This window comes from Neomonachus schauinslandi, chromosome 7 (genome assembly GCF_002201575.2).
Source record: "Neomonachus schauinslandi chromosome 7, ASM220157v2, whole genome shotgun sequence".
NCBI classification, from domain to species: domain Eukaryota; kingdom Metazoa; phylum Chordata; class Mammalia; order Carnivora; family Phocidae; genus Neomonachus; species Neomonachus schauinslandi.
Window position 1 is genome coordinate 70,715,260 of NC_058409.1, and position 20,861 is coordinate 70,736,120.

General features: G+C 40.3%; 2 protein-coding genes across 2 annotated transcripts in view; both read right to left on the reverse strand.

Moving 5' to 3' along the window:
• The window catches only part of MCTP1 (multiple C2 and transmembrane domain containing 1), a 512,403-nt gene that overhangs the window by 481,376 nt on the left and 10,166 nt on the right, over window positions 1–20,861 (reverse strand). The window lies entirely within an intron of this gene.
• LOC110588889 (small nuclear ribonucleoprotein E-like) lies at window positions 12,958–13,236 on the reverse strand. Its single transcript, XM_021699282.1, has one exon. It carries the CDS (start codon window positions 13,234–13,236, stop codon window positions 12,958–12,960), a length of 279 nt encoding a protein of 92 aa, XP_021554957.1.

Consider the following 20,861-nt stretch of genomic DNA (forward strand, 5'->3'; position numbering starts at 1 on the left):
TAGCTAGTACTCATACTTTACCTACTACTACCTGGCTCTAAGTACTTTACATGTACTTAGTCATTTTATATTTAATCTTCACAACAATCCTAGTGAAAACAGTAGTAACAAGTACTACTATTATCTACAATAACAGATAAGGAAACTATAAGGAAACAGATAAGGAACACAGAGATTCAGAAACTTGCCTCAAATCACATATCTAGTAAGTGCCAGGGAAATGTAATTAAAAACAAAATCTCCTGCCAGCCATAGAAAAACCTTTCTGCAAAGGGAGAAAAGAAAGAAAACAGTTCTATTACTGAATAAGCATCACACCAGAACGTGATGTGCACCACAGTCATTCCCCTAAGACACTGCAAATACAGAAATAAATCTCACCCTTGTATCCAGCCAAACAGATACAGCCCATTACATACACACTCTCAAGATAAACAATAACTAGGCCCCAGGTTAGAGGACTTGATGCACCATTTGTCACATAGCGTTCATCCTAAACTCACCTGGTAATTCAGGTGATCCTCTGGGCTAGCTAACTGGCTTTACCCAAAGGAAGAATACACTTCTCACATCTTTATGACAGAAGGTAGTTTCGGGACTAGACAACCTACCAAAATTAGGCTTCCCCTCTCCCACAGAAACTGGGAGGCAGGGGTGCTATCCTCCCTGAAATGAGCATTTCAAAGAGATGCTTCACAGGTCCTCAAGAAAGATATTCCTGGGTCTTCAAGGGGGCAAAGTTTTATGTGGCATTTTAAAAGATTTGCACTCATTTCAAAAGGACAGAGAACTTACAAGTTTTCTAAAGTAAATATTCTCAGAAAAGGCAGGAGGTAGAAGTCTCATCTGTTACTTTTAAGGAGAATTAAGCCTCTAATTTTTCATTTGCATTTATCCTTTCATAAGTTTTGTAATTGGGACCTGAACCTACACAGTCTAGGTCTAGGTTCTGTACTTTTATATTTTTTTTAATTTCTTAGGAATTCCATTCCTATTTTTCCCATATATAAAATTGCATTCCTAATACTTACTTGTTTCTGCCTTTAGTTTGACAAATAATAGATGTGAGGAGCAACTACATCATAAACATTGGACCCCATACTGTCAACAGGACGGACTTAATTCCCAAAGACTAAACACTGTAGCAAATGCAGTGCAATTCTATCAATAATTTGGCAATCTTTCCATTTTGTAATGCATTAACAACCTTGGCAGAACAGAAAAATAAGGTCATTTTGTGTACCTTCTAGATGATTGTTGTTAAAAATAGTTTTTTATAAGTACCATACTAACATATAAATCATTCAAGGAAAGAATACTTGGCATGTTTGGAAAAATGAAAATCACCAGCTAGTACAGTAAATATGGCAGATTATAGGCAACTAGCAGAATATCCAAGAGACTAAGGGGTGAGAACACATGAGATGATTTTTAAAATTTCATCTATATAAACATCATTACCTTTTTTAGAAATGAAGATTTATTTCTAAAATATCCATTTTGTATCCATATACTCTACAAGAATTTTTATGTGCAAGTACAAGAACATTGCCAGAGGATGGGATAAGTACTTCCCTGGTATAATTTCTGAAGTTCCCACTGACAACAATAAGTTTAACAACTCCTTTCAGAAGGGGTAGTGTATGGCCCACACAGTTCAAATTTAATAGAAAATGAACCAAGATGCAATTAAACAATGTACTCCAAACACAGATGATGCATTAAGTACCTACCTTATATTAACCTGCCACAGTGAATCTTTGTCTTTGCTCTTTCCCAGTGAAAATTCATGAAAGGAATTCTAAAGAAAGGGCCAAATTGACATATATCCTTTTTATAACCACACGACACATCATTAGAATAAAATAAAGGTATATGTACCAAGAAAATAATAAATGTGTAACTCTAAACTAACACACAAAGGACTATTAAAGGTTCTGAAAAGAAGACATTTCATTTCATTGCATATGAAACACTGTGGTGGGGACGGAGAATTGTAAATTTGCCCATTTGAAAGGGTAATCCAATATCCTAACATCAGACAGTCTACTGTTTAGTTTGCAATTTTCATGATTACTAAACATACTTGTAGTCTGGGCCATAAAATACCTATTATTATATTAACTTTTTATTGAATCAGCAATAAATCCCTAGATTTTTTAACTCGCTAGACAAGTTTACTACACCTGTTAAAAATTCAGTCAATAAAAATGTGAATAACTTAGTCTCCCAAACCATAAACTATTGAAGCATTTCATGCATAAGCACACAGTTAGTAAACGGTGAAGCCAGAATTCCAACCATGAAGACTAGATCCAGAGCTTATACCTTAACCTCAAGTTTAACTATTAATAAAGCCTGTCGTCCTTTCTGATCATCTACAAATGATGCCCTTCAGTATCTAACCTCAAATAAAATTAACATTGACTCTTCTATGTAAGTTATTATAGTGAGTCACATGGGCTATAACGAAACACAGACATGGATGCTATATATTCAGATGCTTAAAATATAGTGAAAAAAAAAGTAATAACCAAAAAAAATTTAATTAGTGTTTAAGACAATAGAAAGATATGTTTCAATACCCAATGCATATATTAATTGCCAAGTTAAATATCTATATAGGTGCTATTGAAATTGAGAGGCAGGAGAGAAAACTCCAGGATGTTGCATTCTCAGTTCCGATCTAGCCAAGTCAATTAATCATCTTTTGGGAGCATTGTTATACTAATTTGTATAACAATTCCAAATTATACTGACATCAGCTTTTTCCAAATTGTGGGTTACAACCCATCAGTGGGTCATAAAATCAATAAAATGGTCAAACCGGCAACTCTATTAAAAAATGGACTGGAATGGAAAACATCAGAGGTTACTTTGTGAATTTTCTTGAATTTTAAACCGTGTGTGTGTACATGGGTGTGTGTACAGAGTCTGCTGTAAAATGTATTTCTTAACATGGGCATAATCATGAAAAGTTGAAAGCCAATGTTGTATTCCAAACTTACAGAGGTTGTAGGAGATTATATGAGTTAAACATTCTTGTTCCTATACAGATCTTTCCAAAGGTGAACAAATAACTTTCTAGGCTGTCAACTCAAGAGTGGCAACCACATCTTACCACTCCTGTTTGTACTCTCAGCACTAGCCCAGTGCCTGACAAAGAGCCAGTCTTCACCATGTGATGAAGAGCTACACTGCTAAATAGAAATAACCAGAGACAGTTGGGGATATTAGCATTTCCCTCAATTTTTTTTTAAAGATTTTATTTATTTATTTGAGAGAGAGAATGAGATAGAGAGAGCATGAGAGGGGGGAGGGTCAGAGGGAGAAGCAGACTCCCTGACGAGCAGGGAGCCCGATGCGGGACTCGATCCTGGGACTCCAGGATCATGACCTGAGCCGAAGGCAGTTGCTTAGCCAACTGAGCCACCCAGGCACCCTCCCTCAATTTTAAAGAATTGATAGGATTTCAATAACAAAGAATTGAGTAGTGGTCCTTCCTAGAATTCCTTCTTTCATTTCCTGACCATATACTAGGGCTGGGACGGAAATAAGACTAAAAGCTTTCTACTCAAGAGCAGGAAGATAATAAACTGAATGACATTGCAGAGCCAGGATAGTATCCCCCGTCCCCGCCCGCAGTGCACTGACCCCACCCCCAGCCCTAAGAAGAATGGGAAAGTTATAGGTCCTAGAGCCTGAGGCTAGAAAGTACACTGAGGACACTAAGAAGAGCTGGTGTTAACCCTTTTCTCAGAAAAGATAAAATTAGAGTGTTGTGATTTATGCTTCCTATTTTAAACAGGAACCCAAAGAACAAAGGTTAGTTATTACATATAAAGCAGAGGGTCAGAGAACCAGGAATTAAAGGCAGGCTAATTCCCCTAGCATCAAAATGCAGCCTGTCTTTAAGGATTGGACTCCAGAACTTCTCAACGATTCTTCCCCAAAAATCAGTGAGTCATTGCCCTCCCTAAGCAATGTGTGCATACTAGCACTAAATCAGGAAGTTTAGCCATAAACCAGTGCAAGGGAAGGTGGTTCACCTGCAGCTCAGGGCATCGATGGCTAATCGGAAACGTCAGATGCTCTTAAATAAAGGGCTAAAAACTGTACTTCATGGAACTCTTCTAATAAAATTCCACATCAGGTTCTGCCACATGGTACCTAAATGGGCAGAACCCTAGTTTGAGTCGCCTTACACCTTTCTTCTTTTGCTTTGTTCCTTGATCTACTCTTTGATATTTCTCAAAAGAAGAAGGATGAAAGAGAGTGAGGAAGGAAAGAAGAGAAAGAAGGAATAAAGAAATAAAGAAGGAAAATATGCTGGCTAACTGAACATAATAAAAAAAAATTTAAAAAAACTTTTAATAAATAAATAAATTTAGTAAATAAATAAAATTAAATTTAAAAAAAGAAGGAAAATAAATGAGGGTTTCTTTTCTAGCAAGGTGTTAGGAAACTATCCTGGAGTGCACACAACACTATCAGGGCTGGTCTAGGGCCTGCCCGCCAGCAGACCATTCCCAGCACACCCATACTGGTCTACATATTAGGCTGTGGGCCATACTGACTCCTGGGATTTGATAGTGAAAGACTGTTGGAAAAGATTTTATTTATGTATTTATTTTACTAAAGAAATCACTTTCATTACAATCACAGTGATGTACAGGCTTGTTTGTTTCCTCCTTCTCTTTTTAGCCCGATTTCTGAAGAGTTATATTAGTCAGGGTCCAGTAAGGAAAATACACACCACTCTGGGTATTTGAAGCAAAGGGAGTATATAATGTGGGGAATTGGCTGCACGGACGGTGGAAAAGCCAAGAAGCCAAACAGGGGACCACAAGGCAACCCAGAGTTTGGCAAAAGCAGACAGTGACTGTCGCCCTTAGGATGGACAGAGGGAGGAGGTGACTGGGGCCCAGTGGTTGAGGTCACCCAGTGAAGCAAGTATCACACTGGAATGAGTTGGGGGTGCGGGGCCTGGAGGCATAGGAGACATATTACCCTGGCCAGAGCCTCTCCAAGAAGCAGAGCAGTATCAGGAGAAATACTCCGGCTTCTCTCTTCCTACCCACCTCTCACTGCTGAACCCAGATGGGTGCAAGCTGCCAAACTTGCCAGCAGGAGTCTGAGATGAGTAGGGAGGAGGACAAGGCTTGAACCTCAAAATCCTTCTCAGGGACACGAAAAGCTAATTGGTGTCTATTCCTATCCCTCTTTATTAGTCAAATTCAACATGACCTGGGAAAAAAACAAATTAAGTAGAGAGGAAAAATACTACACTCACAAGGAATGTTTGGAATTCACCAATCATAATGTCAAACACTTAGGGAGTGTTATGTTCATTTATTCATACATTTTAGTATTTAGTGAGTTCCTTTTATAGGCCAGGCACAATCCAACATGCTTGGAATACAACAGTGTGACCAGATCCACACCCTCATGGAGGAAACTAAAAAAGATGGGCACTCAAATAATCTCACTATGATAACATCCCAACTGGAAAGAGTGCTCCAAAGCAGAATATATGAAGGAAAGAACTGTAACTGGGGATTTGATCAAGTCAGGAAGACAGAGAACAGCTTCCCTGAGGATGAGCTGATAGCTGGCAAATGAGCAGACATGAACTAAATGTTCCAGGCAGAAGAAACGCATAACGGGGAGGGTTGTGACCAATAAAAGGCTCTAAATTAAGAAGAGTGTAGCGTAGGGCGCCTCGGTGGCTCAGATGGTTAAGCATCTGCCTTTGGCTCAGGTCATGATCCCAGGGTCCTGGGATCAAGTCCTGCATCGGGCTCCCTGCTCAGTGCAGAGCCTGCTTCTCCCTCTCCCTCTGCCATTCCCTCTGCTTGTGCTCTTCTGTCTATCTCTATGTCAAATAAATAAATAAAATCTTTAAGAAAAAAAAAAGAGTGTAGCTTATTTGGAGGGAGCAAGAAAAACCAAGATGAGGTGCTGAAGTAGGGTCCAAAACCATAAAGAAATTTTAGGCCATATTTTTACATGCTGACTTTACATCAGCACACCCTTTACTTTACTTTTTTACCTTTAATAACATTGTTTTGTTCCAATGTAATCTGTTTTCTGTTCACATTCTACTCATGATAGGAGATTTTTATTTTGGGTAGTGAAAAAAATTTTCTTAAGTGTACCTAGAGTTTTAAAAAAAATCAGTTTAGAGAAAACCATTAAATACATATTGTACAGGAGGTGGGTAGGTATGGCAGAAACTACGAATTACTGAAGTTTAAGAAACCCTGACATAAGAATAATGTTTTTGAATTATTTTAATACTGGTAAGACATTTCACCACACTGTGGTCACTGGAAAATTTCCCTCATTACATTAACTGTCCTCAAATTCTCCTCAGAACAGATGTTGATAACAGCTTCTGGTTCAATTCATGGTATCTACCTTGAGAATGTTGCTTAATGAGGTAAAATACAGTCTGAGGAGATGAGTAACATTAACAAGATCTCCCTCATTTTACTATTTATTTATTTATTTATTTATTTATTTATTTGAGAGAGAGAGAGAGGATCTTAAGCAGGGTCTGTGCTCAGCATGGAGCTGGACATGGGGCTTGATCTCACGACCCTGAGATCATGACCTAAGCTGAAATCAAGAGGTGGACACCTAACCAACTGAGCCACCCAGGTGCTCTGTGCCTCATTTTACTTTAAAAAAATAATTTTAAGGTTAAAAAAAAACACTAGCTGTTGTTTCTTTTTTGTAATTGCCAGATGTATGATTCATGATCCAGAACTGGGGTGGAGAGGGGGGAAGAAAAGTATAAAAATATAAAAATCTTACAATCTTTTGATAAATGAACTGTTGCTATATTGATGTTTTCTTTATTTTTCTATGAACTTATATTTATAGCTTTCACATTACACAATTGATATCACTGTTTATCTAACTTCATGTGTTTTTAAAATGTCACATTATAATAAACATTGTCCTATGCCACTAAAAATGTTTCCCAATAGCAATGAGCACACCTAGTGTCCAAATCTTGGTTTCTAATACCATTCTCCAATAGAAGGAACTAGGAATTCTTCAGGAAATGGTTATTTCTAGGGCTAGGGCAGGAAACAACAGATGAGCCTTGAGCATCTTATAGTAAGAAAGTAAGGAAATACTGAAGAAAATAAATACACATACAAAGATGGGAATAAGCCAAAGGGACACAGCAGCCAACTGAAAGAGCTCTCAATAGCCAAAGTGGGAACAATCTGAGTGAAGAAGTAAATAAATTAGTGTTGGGCTATAACACAAAATTATAACCCACATAAAATGAATATTCATGAGTCCATACTGCTATAAATCAATGATTGAATAAATAAGTAATAGGGAGACTAGATAAATCGCTCCTGCTGAATTGCAAACAATTTATGTCAATACTCCACCCTCACAGAAGCGGAAGATAACTTCCCAATCCCTAAGTATAAGCTGTGCACAATGACTTCCTTCCAAGGAATACAGTATGGGAAGTGTGTGGGGGTGGGCGGATAACTTTACAGAAGCCTGCCAAACACTACCTCCGGCAAGTGATCAAGGATCACATTGACTGTAATAAGTCAGGTGGATAGTATGCACCCTTGATAAGATCTCATGAGAATGGCACTCTACCTCTGTGGTCTTTCTCCCAAACCCCATAATCCCAGCCTAATAATGAGAAAAAAAAAACATCAGACAAACCCCATTTGAGAAATATTCTACAAAATGTCTGACCATACTCCTCAAGCCTATGAAGGTTATCAAAAATAAGGAATGTCTGAAAAACTGTCAGAGTCAATAGGAGTTTAAGAAAACATGACAAAATATAATTGGTATACTGAATGGGATCCCAGAACAGACAAATGACATTAGGTAAAATCTAAAGAGATCTGAATGAAGTATGGACTTTAAGTTAATAATATTGTCAGTTCATTAACTGTAACAAATGTACCATAGTGATGCTAAATGTTAACAAGAGGGGAAACTGAGGGGCACCTGGGGGGCTCAGCTGGCTAAGCAACTGCCTTTGGCTCAGATCATGATCCCAGGGTCCTGGGATCAAGCCCCGCATCAGGCTCCTTGCTCGGCGGGGAGCCTGCTTCTCCCTCTCCCTCTATCTGCTACTCTACCTGCTTATGCTCTCTCTGTCAAATAAATAAGTAAATAAATTCTGGAAAAAAAAAAAAAGAGGGGAAACTGAGTGCTGAATATATGGGAATTTGCTGTACCATCTTTGTCATTTTTCTGTAATTACAAAACTGTTCTAAAAATAAAGTTCATTTAAAATGCATACTAATAAATGTCTTGAAAATATTTTAAATTATCCCATAATAACCTACAGAGTTTATTAAATTCTTTAAGCATTTCCCTATTGTTGAATATTTGAGCCATTTCCGATTTTTCCCTGTTAAAAGTAACAGAGTGATGAACAATTATCTACATGGAGATTTTGGTTCATACCTTTGATTATGTCCAGCAATAGATTCCTAGAAGTTCATTCTATGTTTTTAAAAAAAGTCAAGATGACATATTTACCTAATTGCAATAATAACCAAAAGTACTGGAAGTCCCATTAGATTGTGCAGCTTCTCTGAAGTAAGTTCCATTCCTCTCAACGGTAAAAAAAATCCAGGATTTGCATTCAACTCCCAGCCTTACCACCGATTCTTGCATTCATTCAATAAACACTTGAGTAGCTGCTATACTCCAGGCAAATGTACTATTAGGAATGACATTTAACCACCTTAAGACCTTATTATTTTAGAAATAATAAAAAAACACCTAATTCACAGAATTCTTAATTTGACAGCTAAAGATCATTTCCTGATCTTTGCAGTGAGATAGTATAGGAATAGTAAGTGGTAGGCGCTTTTCAACTAATTGTTTGCAACATTTGAATCTCCAGGCCACAATGTGATTCTGTAGCTAAAAAAGATTCCTCCAACGTTAGCATTTGGTGATATTTTTAAAAATACTTAAGAACTTAAAATTTTTACTCTATAATAAATGATTTCCTGTAGTATTTGTCTATCTCCTTTTAACTTCACTGCCCTCTGGTGCCACCTAATGCCCATCCCTCTGGCACATTTGTGTTTCTTCATCCTCCCGTAAATGTTATTTTAAGCCTGGGTGTAACCACACCAGCAAAATTTCCCTTGATTGTCTTCAGAATGTCCATGTATCACCAAACTCTTCAAAACCATTGCCATTGTTTCCATGACATCTAATTGTTTCTTCCAAAAACTTAGAGATCACTTCAAGAAATTCAACAATGGTGTCTGTTAGAATGAGTTTCTTAGAAACATTCTCTGTGATGAAGAGCTGCATACAGATGGTTTTTTGGGGTAAAGGCAGTGCCCCTTAAGATGCCCCTGTAAAGACGGAGGGGGGAAGGTTGGGAGGGAGAAGGTGACCCACAGTGTGGTTTCACCGGAGCTGAAATAGATCCCACCGGGAGCATTGGAGCCTGGACTGCAGAGATGCCCCAAATGGAGACAGGAGGGCTGGGCCTTGAACCTCTCATCAAGCAGTCATTGGCTCTGAGCATCCCCTTGGAGGGGGCCAACCTTGGGAGAGGCAGTTTCCCACAGTCTAGTGCAATGCCCAGTGAGGGACACAGCTGTGAAGCCACACAACCTACAGCCCCAGAGGTGGGAGGAAGGGCACATCACCAGAGGAGGGGATATGGCTGGAGCACTGAAGCTTCCACGATGGCTCTGCTCTCACTAAGTCTTTGCCTGCTCATTTACTCTTGCCAGTAGGTCTTAAGAGGATCAAGCTCTTGAAAATGAAGTCTACAATCCACAGACACTTTTTTTAATCAAGGAGACTTCTGAGAGCTTGTAGTTCGTTCCAGTTGTGAAACGGTGAAGCAGAGCGGGGCAGCCCTGCATGCTACTCCTAGCACAGTGCCTAGGTAAGCACTCCGAAAATACCTTCAGAGGATACCAAAAGCACCACCATTCTTAGGCATTACACCCGCTTTTAGGAAGGAAAGGAAATGACACACAAAAATAAAAATATAAATAATATAAAAGGACCAACAATGAGATGAAGATGCCTAAATCAGTTCTCAGCAAAAAACCCGAGGGAGGACTATGTGCAGAGCTGTGAGCACAGAAAGATTTGGAATCACATTCTAAATCTGTATTTGAGAAACTGATGATTTTTGTCTATGTAACCTTGAAAAATAAAATCCCTCTAGTAGTTGTAGCAATGTGGGATATTCTCAGGAGTATACGAGATAGCCTAACTCAAAAATGTATGGCTTTGTGAACAAAAGTTTGCATTTAACTTTCTTACGTTGGGTTCATCTATTTGTCTGTTTGTTTTTTCCAGACTTTATGTAATTGTTCTGAGTCTGACAATTTATAACATGGTAAAACTAAATCCTTTCTTTAAAAACAGAACTTTGGACTTATGCAATGTTTTATTTGAAAAAGTTCACTGTTGCATAAATATTAAGAGATTGATAAAGATGTGGTAAATATTTTTTTTAAAAGTTGCAGCTAAACAGCTCCTTGAGATATTCTTTTAATAAATGACCAAAGCTATTCAATAAATATCAGAAAACTAAAAGATAAAGTTCATTTATGTCATACCATATCATTTATCCTAGGTATTCTCCTAATACTTTAAAAATTAAAAGTTTTTCTTGGGGCGCCTGGGTGGCTCAGTCAGTTAAGCATCTACCTTCAGCTCAGGTCATGATCCCAAGTCCGGGGATCGAGTCCCACATCAGGCTCCCTGCTCAGTGGGGGGCCTGCTTCTCCCTCTGCCCTTCACCCTGCTTGTGCTCTCTCTTGCTTGCTCTCTCTCTCAAATAAATAAATAAAATCTTTTAAAAAAATAAAAGTTAGAAGTTTTTCTTCAATTAATAGAAAAATTATTTACTAATTATTCAATTTGATTTCACATTTGTGGGGTATCTACTATGTGCAAGGCATATATTCAGCAAAGGGAGTAACTAAAAGTGGCCCCTTCGGAGGAGACACTCCACTTGGGCTGTGGTGAAGAAACATTTTCAAGTGTAGGAAGGCCTCATTACAAAACTATTATCTGTAAAGTGCAGGCAGCCCCTGGGTTTCCTGAACTGGTGAGGTTCCAGAAAGCTGTTTACTGACTTCATCGGCCCAGGGAAGCAATGTTACAAATGGGGCTGGTTTCCAGATGAGACCTCCTAATACAGTCCTAGCAGCTCCAGCCCAAGTTCTGGGGGCAAGAAATTATAAGGGACAGGAGGAGAACACGGTAGGTTGCTCACTCCTTTGCCAGATCCAGTCATTCTGCAGCAAAGCTCGGGATCAAAGAAAGTCTTCAGACAGCATTCTCCCTTCCCGCACACCTCCACTCAAAGCTCTACTATTTTCCAGCCTCTTTGCACACCTGCCGACTACTAAGTTCTGCAGCAGCCCTTCAGGCCCAGGTCACCGCCCCAAATTCGACAGATCAAGCTAATTCATCCCACTCCCGCCAACTTCACCCACCTCCACCAAAATTTAGTTTTCTATCCAGGAATGAGGAGGAAAGAATCTAAGTGAATTAATTCATGCTAAAGTAGGAATGATCAGTCCTTAAGGCTCCAGAAGACAAGGGTGTAACTTTTAAAGGAAATAAATACCTGTTAAGTCAAATGTTGGAGAATAACAGCCTATTAACAGTGATGGGGGGGGGGAGGGCAGGCAGCATAGGAGAATAATGAATACGTATTGAGCGTTTACCATGTGGCAGGAACTCACTCTAAAGAACACCATCGGGTAAGTGCGTTATTCTCCCCGTTTTACAGAAGAGAAATGTGGGGTTTGGAGGGGCTAGCACCTTAGTGAGCTCCGGAAGACACTCTGCCCAGTCCTCTCTCTGCCATGGTGAAGTCAACCAGTAGGGTCTTCACCCCAGGGGTGGACAGCTTGCCTCAGCCGTTCTTCCTTTGCACGATTCCTTCTCTTCCTTTTTACTGAAACTAGAGATCCTCGAAAGGCAAATTTTTTCCAGAGTGTGACAGTCAGGACAATAGAGAAACTAAGGCAGTGATGGATGAATACTACTAAAGCATATCTGTATAAATGAAACTGCTTCTAAGTGGGGTGTAAATCAGGACTTGCTCGTATACTAGACTCTGTAAAAGGAGAAGACAGTATTTTTTTTTAAAGATTTTATTTATTTATTTGACAGAGAGAGAGAAAGCGAGAGCAGGAACACAAGCAGGGGGAGTGGGAGAGGGAGAAGCAGGCTTCCCGCCGAGCAGGGAGCCCGATGGTGGGACTCGATCCCAGGACCCTGGGATCATGACCTGAGCCGAAGGCAGACGCTTAACGACTGAGCCACCCACGCGCCCCGAGAAGACAGTATTTTAACTTCCTCAGTATATTTATCCCCAAGCATCAGTATCTATCTATGGAAAGTATGATTTATAGGGTCTTTTCCAACACTCTAGGCCTTAATTAATGAGAGAGTCTTTAAGTTAACTCAAGTGTTATCATTTGTACCAAAGCTGACTTTAAAACTAGTCATCTCATTACTATGGCTTTACAATAGTATAGAAAGGCATTAAAAAAGGAATCTGCCATGCTTTTTTATTCTATACACTATGCTCATTTTACATTAAAAACACAGGAAAAACAGTCTTCTCCTGCAGGGCTGGTGTGAGCCCTGTGCCGCAGGCCAGTAACTAGATCCAGCAGCTCACAGATCAATGTTCTAGGTGCCTGATCATTCATCTTCCCAACTGCTGATTATTGACACAACCCCAAGTGCACATGGGAAATTTTTGCTTGCCCACAGCAATATTTTTTTAATGAAAACAATCCCATAGCATTTATTGTCATCTAGTAATAACATGAAGGTAATCAAAACAATGTGAACAAATGTTTTACAACTATACTCCCAAAAAAGAACATTTAAAAAAACAAACTACATGGCCTTCTCAAGAATTTCTCACTTCATTGATCATTTCTAGTTGGAGACACTTTGGAGCAGGGTAATATTATCTCCTTTTGGCATGATCCGATCCAGCTGTTTTCTTGACTTTGTTTTAGAATAAATCTCTCCTGCATTACCCAATACAAGGTTCATGTACTCATCAAAACCAATGACACAGCCCTCTATCTGCATGTTCACTTGTTCATAAAGCCACACCTCAATCCGAGATCTATTTTGCAAGTATCTGAAGATGCGATTGATGGGCTGCGCCATCACCTTCTGTGCTTTCTGGCTCTGGCCACTGTATGCCATGGTGGAGGCTGACAAAGATCACATGCCATCTCAGAAAATGCCCACAGCAATCTGATTTGCCTTTAAGGACCTGCTTCTCTCCCATTTTCAATCCCCATGGTTTAGGTTGGGTTCCCCTCACTCTGGGGCTCCAAGGTACACCCATGACCTGGCCAAGCACCTCATCCCCTGGCCACAAGGAGTAGAGTAAGAGCCCAATCATTCCAGTGAGACTCCCTCCAAAGAACTGTGCACCAAGGGCTGCCGGAGGAAACAACCTGAGAGGGAAGATGCCCAGAGTCAAGGAATTCTGAGCGAAGGTAAGAAGGAGGGGAGGGGCAGAGACAGAGAGAGCTGATGGTATCGTTTGAAGCTCTGCGTCCAGCCTGCTCTGGGTCTTCTCAGGGGTGAGCCAATATACCCTCTGTTGTAGCCATAGCCAGGAAGAGTTGAACTTCTGTCACTTACAAGGAAAGAGTCCTTAATAAGACATCTCTGTCTGGGCTCCGTTCATCTCATTAGACATCTGCATTCCTGCCCACTTCTCCCCAGATGTTCCATTATGATGGGAACCGCTGTGTGCTCCTGAGCCTAGCCCACCTGGCAGAATCCACAGGCCCAGCCTCAGTAGCAGGTGCATCTCCTGGGTCCTGGCACACCAGGCATCAGTTGTCCAGCAGGCCCTCACACTCCCCCAACCCCCAGCTCCACCTGCCCTCCTTCTCATAGGCTGCTGTCCCAAGCAGAGAATCAGGCTTCGAGGCAGGGAGCTCCAGGTTAGGTCTATGGCTGGTTTCTTTTAGAGGGAATTAAGGATGATTCCATTTGTCAAGGCCCAGAGCACACAGCACAGATCCACATCCCTCTGAATTAGCCACCTCTTAGGTTTGAGAACTGCCTTCTAACTTAAACAAAAACTCTTTCTCCGAAATGACTCCAGAGTGTGGGCTTTTACCTTTTCTAGCACATTTATTTCTAAACCATGGCCATGGGATCACTGAGAGAAAACTAGTAGAGAGAGCTGAGGGGACAGAAGTCTATTCACACTAGTGCTGGTGCAAACTAGACCAACAGCAGTTTCCATGAGGTAACTGAGCCTCTGTATCCTGTGAAGAGGAATCCCCATGGTTTCATTTACTTAACAGTGGGTGTCTACAGTACCTGATAGTGACATTTATCTTTTGTGTATTTTTACTGTTTCCCCAACTAAGAGGACAAATCTCCGGAGGGCAGGGGCAAGGACCCATAGAAGCCAGAACAGAGACATGTGAGTGTGGCCCATAGGCAGCAAATGTTGACTCCTGAGGAGAAGAACTAACAGGATTCCACACCACATCCTCTAGTAAAGAAATCTTGCTTCTCAGTAGTTCAGCCCCAAAGACGACTCTATACAAGGGAACAGAAATCAACGTTCAGGAACAGAACCCAATATTAACAATAAACTCCAGTTGTGACCAAATTAGGGTTCCAATTATGTACTGGTCTCAGTAAATGCTACAGGCCACAACTAGCTTTTTATTTCTGGGCACATCTGCTTGTCTTTCTAGGAAGCCAATCTATAGTTCTGTCCTTCTGAGAACCAATCCATGTCCCCTGCAAGTTGCTGGGATAAATAAATATAAAAGGTCATGGTTGAAAAGTCAAAGACTCAGGTTTTGATTTTTTTTGTAGTGCTAATGGGGCCATCTTACTTCATGAGAGCTATCACTGAGTCTTCCTTGTAACCCAAGGGTACTAACGGAGGTTTTTGGAGTCCATGGGTTGGAAGCCATTGATTTCCTTGCTTGAAGGTGAATCAGGAACAATGGATTTGTGTACACTTGTATTTCTTTATGAAGAGAATGCAGGTCATCACTGTGGTTGGCTGGAGAGACCAAAGCTTGATTGGCAGGCCTCACTTGGGCAGGTCTTGGTATAATTTCTGAGCCCTCATTTGCTGGACATGCTAGAATCCATACCCTGAGCTTTCATAAAGTAGCCAATAGGCTGCTGATACTACTACTTCAGGTTTGATTGATGGACTAGAGCCTCATAGAGGAGTTGTTGTATTTCCTTTTTTTTCCCCCTACTGCAACACTGTATAATAAATATCATGGTGAGGTTTTATACCCTTTAAGCTTTCCTTGTTGCTTAGGCACTACAGCCAATCTGTTTCCCAAAGCTGAATATTGGCTGTACATGAATATATAAAACTTAGATTTTATATCTAAGAAAATACACAGGAAAACATAAAACTTAAATCTCTCTGCCCATGTTTCAGATCTGTTCAACAAGCAGTCTTCCTAACTACCCATGATTATGTTAACAAAATATACAGATTTAAATGTACACCTCCTTACAGAATCCCTTCCCAAGGTTCTTCATTTTTTTTCCCCATCCTAACTTCAGGAAAGAAATAGGAAGCTCACAAAATAGATGTCTTCCATAATTTACCGCTATAACATCTAAATCACTGGGCTTTACTCATTTTCATCTCTACTTAGGCTGGGAAATGTGCTGTCTCTGAGAATCTCTCCCCTGAGTACTGACAAGGGGAGATTAGATTGCATTTCCTGCCTTCATTTACCTTCCAACAGTGCGCAATAAAAAGGCAATAGGAAGAATGAAATGGCTTGTTTTTCCAGGGGGAAAGATATTTCTATTTCTTACAGACATTTTAAAAATACAACATCTTAGGAGAGGGAAGTAGCCCCAACTAACATTTCTATGTCTTCACAAACCACATCTGTGAGCACAATGTGGCTCCACAGGTAGCAGCAAAGAACAGCTATTCCCAGACCAAAGTCACAAACTCCCTGAAGATGGTTCTCCTCTTCATAGAGGAGCATCAGAGCTCTCAAGACGGCTTCAGAACTTGTGAAAGTCCACATCTCCCCATGGCCCACAAGGTCCTGCATAACCTGGCCCCGGCCAACAGTTCCAGACTGATCCCCCATACTTTTCTTCTTACTGAACTCTGGCTGCCTGGGCAAACTTTCTCTAAGTGCCTTCTGCTGTACTGTCCAGTGCCCAGAACTATCTGCCACATCCCTTATTTCCTTCTGCTCCCCCAAATCTGGCCAACTCCTGTTCATTCTTTGCACCTTAAATGTCACTTCTTCAGGAAAGCCTTCCCTGCCCCTCTCCTTCCTGCAAGCTTAGGTTGGGACCACTTACGATTGATTATCTGTAGTTCTCTGTACTCCTCTGAATCCATTATTACAATTATAATGGAACATGATTTGTGTATTTTAAAAACTGTAATGGAAATTTCTCCTACTAGACCATAAACTCTCGGAGAGCAGGAAGTGATGTGTCTTCTTTATCAAGGTATTAACAAGATACCATGTCTACCATAGCGTAGGATATTTCATAAATATGTGAGGAAGGGAGAGAGAAAGGAAGAGAGATCTAGTACCAAAATTGTTGGTACGGTAGCAGAAGGAGATCTTCCAGCTACATATATACATCTGGGGCTGGTTCATCATAGAAAACATTTAACCAAATCTTTTCACCATTCCAAGATATCTAGAAAAGCCAGCGCTCATGAGCAGATGTAGCAACTTCAGTGTGGAGGAAAGCCATGCATCATGGCATTTAGACTCATGAGTTTTGGAGCCAACCACTTAACTTACTCAGGTACAAAAATCCCAGCTCCACCACTTACCAGCTATGTGACCCGAGCAATTTCCTCACCTTTCTGAGCCTCCACTGATTTATCTATAAAATGAGGCTAGGAATTCTGGCCTCTTCTAGAGTTGTCTCAAAGCCTAGAAGAAGTAATGCCTGCAAAGCACTCATGATTAAGACTTTAGTGCCATTATTATTATTACCAAGAAACATTAGAAGTCTTGCCAAATTCAGAAGATATATCTCGCCTTTTCTTGCTAAAGGAATATACCCTAACCAGGCATAGTCACGGACAACTAGTTGCTTAGACAACAAGCTGTTTTCCTGCCCAGAGATCCTAACACATAGACTAACTGCAGGATGCATAGCTTTATTCTTCACAGGCATTTAACAACATGATTGGAAGTCCAGATACATGTATGGAACTCACAACAAGAATGATCTGAAAAATGTTCACTTATGAGCTCTCAGAACTGAGTGTGCAAATAGACAAACTAACCCATTCACACTCACTCTTTCTGGATACTTTCCTCCAACCAATAATAGCACATTCTTCCAGTTGTCTCTCCAAAACAAAGTTAAGACTCAGGCCCTTTGGTAAGACTGGTGTTAAAGGAATGTCAGAATCAACCACGAATCAGTGGTTTGGGTACCAGTCATGTACCCGGCACTGGTGCACGGATGTGGCCTCGCTAACCAGTAGAGCGGGGGGTTTCCGGAAACTATGGCCTGGCAGAAATCAGATGTCTGCTACCCACGCTCTTCCACTTACTAGCTATGGACAGAACTTGGACTGCATACAAACTGGACTCTCTAACTATCCCTACCATATATAAAATGCACTGATAATTCCTCTCTGTAAAAACTGCTGTGAGGTTTTGAGTGAGATAATACACATAATCTATAACAACTATTTGAGATACCATGTAAACAATGCCCAGCAAATAAATCTACTTCATTTCATAGCCTTTCTCTAATATCATGCCTTTCACAGGATAAGAAAGCCTTAATGAGAGAAGCCGGGGAGGCTGTAAAATATAGATAATACATAATTATAAGGGTCTCATAACTTACAAAGCATTCCTAATAACAATATCAATAACAGAAATAGTGGTGATGATCTAGCAGGGTTACCTGATGAGGAAGAATTTTTTTTAAAGTAAGACGGACGTTCAAAAGTTGCTAGCAATATCTTTATCTAGCAGTCAAAGAGAGCTAAGAGGACTTAAGAGTAAGAAGTAAGTGGGAGAGCTAGGATTATGCCTGACACCAAAATCTTCTGTTACATTCTGTACTTGTTAAGAGATAACCTTCAGATAAGAAAGGGCATGGGGCCTGGGAAACTGGAAAAGGAAAAGAAGGAAATGGCCGAAGAGCTGTAATGTTACTACTGAGATGGGGACAAAGACAAGGCTTTAAAACTTCATCCAAACTTCCCCCTAGAGTTCCATTTCCCTAGGCTGGGCTCCTTGGGCACAACCTACTTCAGAGAGCCTTCCTTTGTAGAATCCAAATTATACTGATGTGTGACTTTGGAGCAGTCCCTTAATCTCCTATAACTCAGTTTCCTCATCTGGAGAATGCCAAAGGTAATAAACCTACTTCAGAAAGTACTGTAGTAGATAAATGAGCTAATATATATAAAGCACCTAGAATAGTGCCAATACATAATAAATACTCTGTAGGTTTAGTGATTTTTAAGAGCAGATATAAAGTGTCATTTTAAAATGGCACCAAGGTGAGAGGCCCTGTGGTTGGTGGGCCAAAGGTCAGAGGTGAAAGGATACAATTACAAAGAGAGCCCAGCACAGGTGGGTGGGGGAGGACCACACTCACATTGTCCTCCCTCATGTGACCTAACTTCAGAAGCTGGAACATGTACTGCGATTTTACAAAAGTTAATTCAAATGCAGGGTCATAAAGCCAAGCCTTACCACTAGAAAGCAGTTCATGGGCACTTAAGCAAAACTAGTTTCCATGACCAATTTCTAGCACCATTTTACAAACAAAATTTGTGTAGCTACTGAAAACTCACATTGGATTTATATGCCTAAAAGAAAAGAATAGGTTTTAAAATATGAAATGGACACAAATAAATACACCACTCGGGATGCTATCCAGATAAAATTAAGAGGATGAAAAAAGTAACAAAATGGCATAAGAACATATTTTCAAAAACAGTCAATGAGAATCGGTAGCAATATTAACAGAAAACAGAACATTTTTTAAGCAGCCAACAAAAACAAAGGCCTAACTCAGTTATTCTCTGACTTGTCTTTTGAGGTGATTTCACAAAATGAGCTTCCTCATGAGTATCAGGAATATCCTCAGATGAGAATACATCTTTACAATCCTAAAGGTATCACTTTTTCTCTAATTAAAACATGAACTATATCAATAATGAAGCTCGCTGAAACACCTCCCTAGTTTTAGCTCTAAGGATGTCTTTGTGAGGCTAATGCCAGGCCCAGCTTGAAAATACTAACGGTAGATACTGGTTATTGTGAATTCTAGGTTTCAAAAGCTTAAGGGAATGATTCTTTTCCATAGTGGCTATAAATAAGATAGCTACTTAGGAAAGAATAATCATTCTGCTGAAGAAAAGGCATTCCTTATACATTAGTTCAAATTCAAAATAAGATTACTCATTCCCTTTGCAGAACACACCCCACAGTAAACCATGAAAATTGCTGATTGGTTTTTTTCTTCTCTCTCTTTGTCTGAGCTGGTTATTATACAACTACTCAGACTACATAGACTTAAACCAGTTGTAAAGACAAACTTATCATTGAAATGTAGTACTGTCACATTAAATTTAGAAGTGGAAGAATATTGGAGTGCGTGGCTGGCTCAGTCGGTAGAGCATATGACTCTTAATCTCAGGGTCATCAGGTTCAAGCCCCATGTTGGACATGGAGCCTACTGAAAATAAAAATAAAAATAAAATAAAATAAAGAAGTAGAAGAATATCGGCATTGTGGTCATCTTTGGCCCCAGGGGAAAATAGTATGTGTGTGAAAGACTAGGTATGTATATACAACATACCTGGTGAAGACGTAACTGTGTGGGTGTGTGTACAGCAAATGTCAAAGCAGTGCAAAATGTCAAAACATCATAGGAGCTAATTACTTAAACCTCACTATAAGAAAAATTATAAAAACTTCTAATAAAAAAGTGCCTGACGTTCCTTTTTTATTTTCCCTGCCCATGTTCCCAGAAAGAAAGAAAAGTAAAACAGCTGAAAGGCAGGGAGCAGCAGGGCAGAGAATGAAGAGCCAAGACCCACATAATACCCCACCAGGGAAGTCCTGTGAGAGGTAAACAGCCTAACCATGGTTGATAATCCAAAATACACAAAAATCCCTTCCTAGTAAGTTCCATATAGTTCTTCCTCCTGTTCTGGCATATACCCAGGGAGAAAAAAAGTTCAAGTCAGAGAAAGTGAAAATGTCAGGCAGAGAGGAATAAATATAAGATCACTTAACAAAGCTGTATCTTCCTTGAGAAGAGACAGAGGGCATGGGGCCTGGGAAACTGGAAACGGAAAAGACTCTCCGCCTGGTCCCCGGCCTCACTCAGCTGATCCCCACAGAGCAGGCCAGAGAGTCACAAAAGCCCCAGCTGGGTCTAGAGTAAATGAATGCTGTCTAGGGGGACAAAGGAAGCAGGAAAGGATTGAGGGGTGACAACCAAAATGGTTAGGTAAATGGTTTTTTTCACTTGAAACTACAGAGTTGAATTGGCATATATGCAAGGCCAGTCACAATCACAGCTGGACTCCATCCCTGTCCCTCAGCTCCAGGTTCTCTTTAAAAGCAGAGGGAAGGGACACCGGGTGGCTCAGTTACTTAAGCCTCTGCCTTCCGCTCGGGTCATGATCCCAGCGTCCTGGGATCAAGCCCCGCATCGGGCTCCCTGCTCCGGGCTCCCTGCTCCACAGGAAGCCTGCTTCTCCCTCTCCCACTCCCCCTGCTTGTGTTCCCTCTCTCGCTGTCTCTCTGTCAAATAAATAAATAAAATCTTAAAAAAAAAAAAAA

Coding starts and splice junctions, on each gene's coding strand:
- LOC110588889 (XM_021699282.1), bottom strand. CDS start 13,236: ATGGCATACAGTGGCCAGAGCCAGAAAGCACAGAAGGTGATGGCGCAG.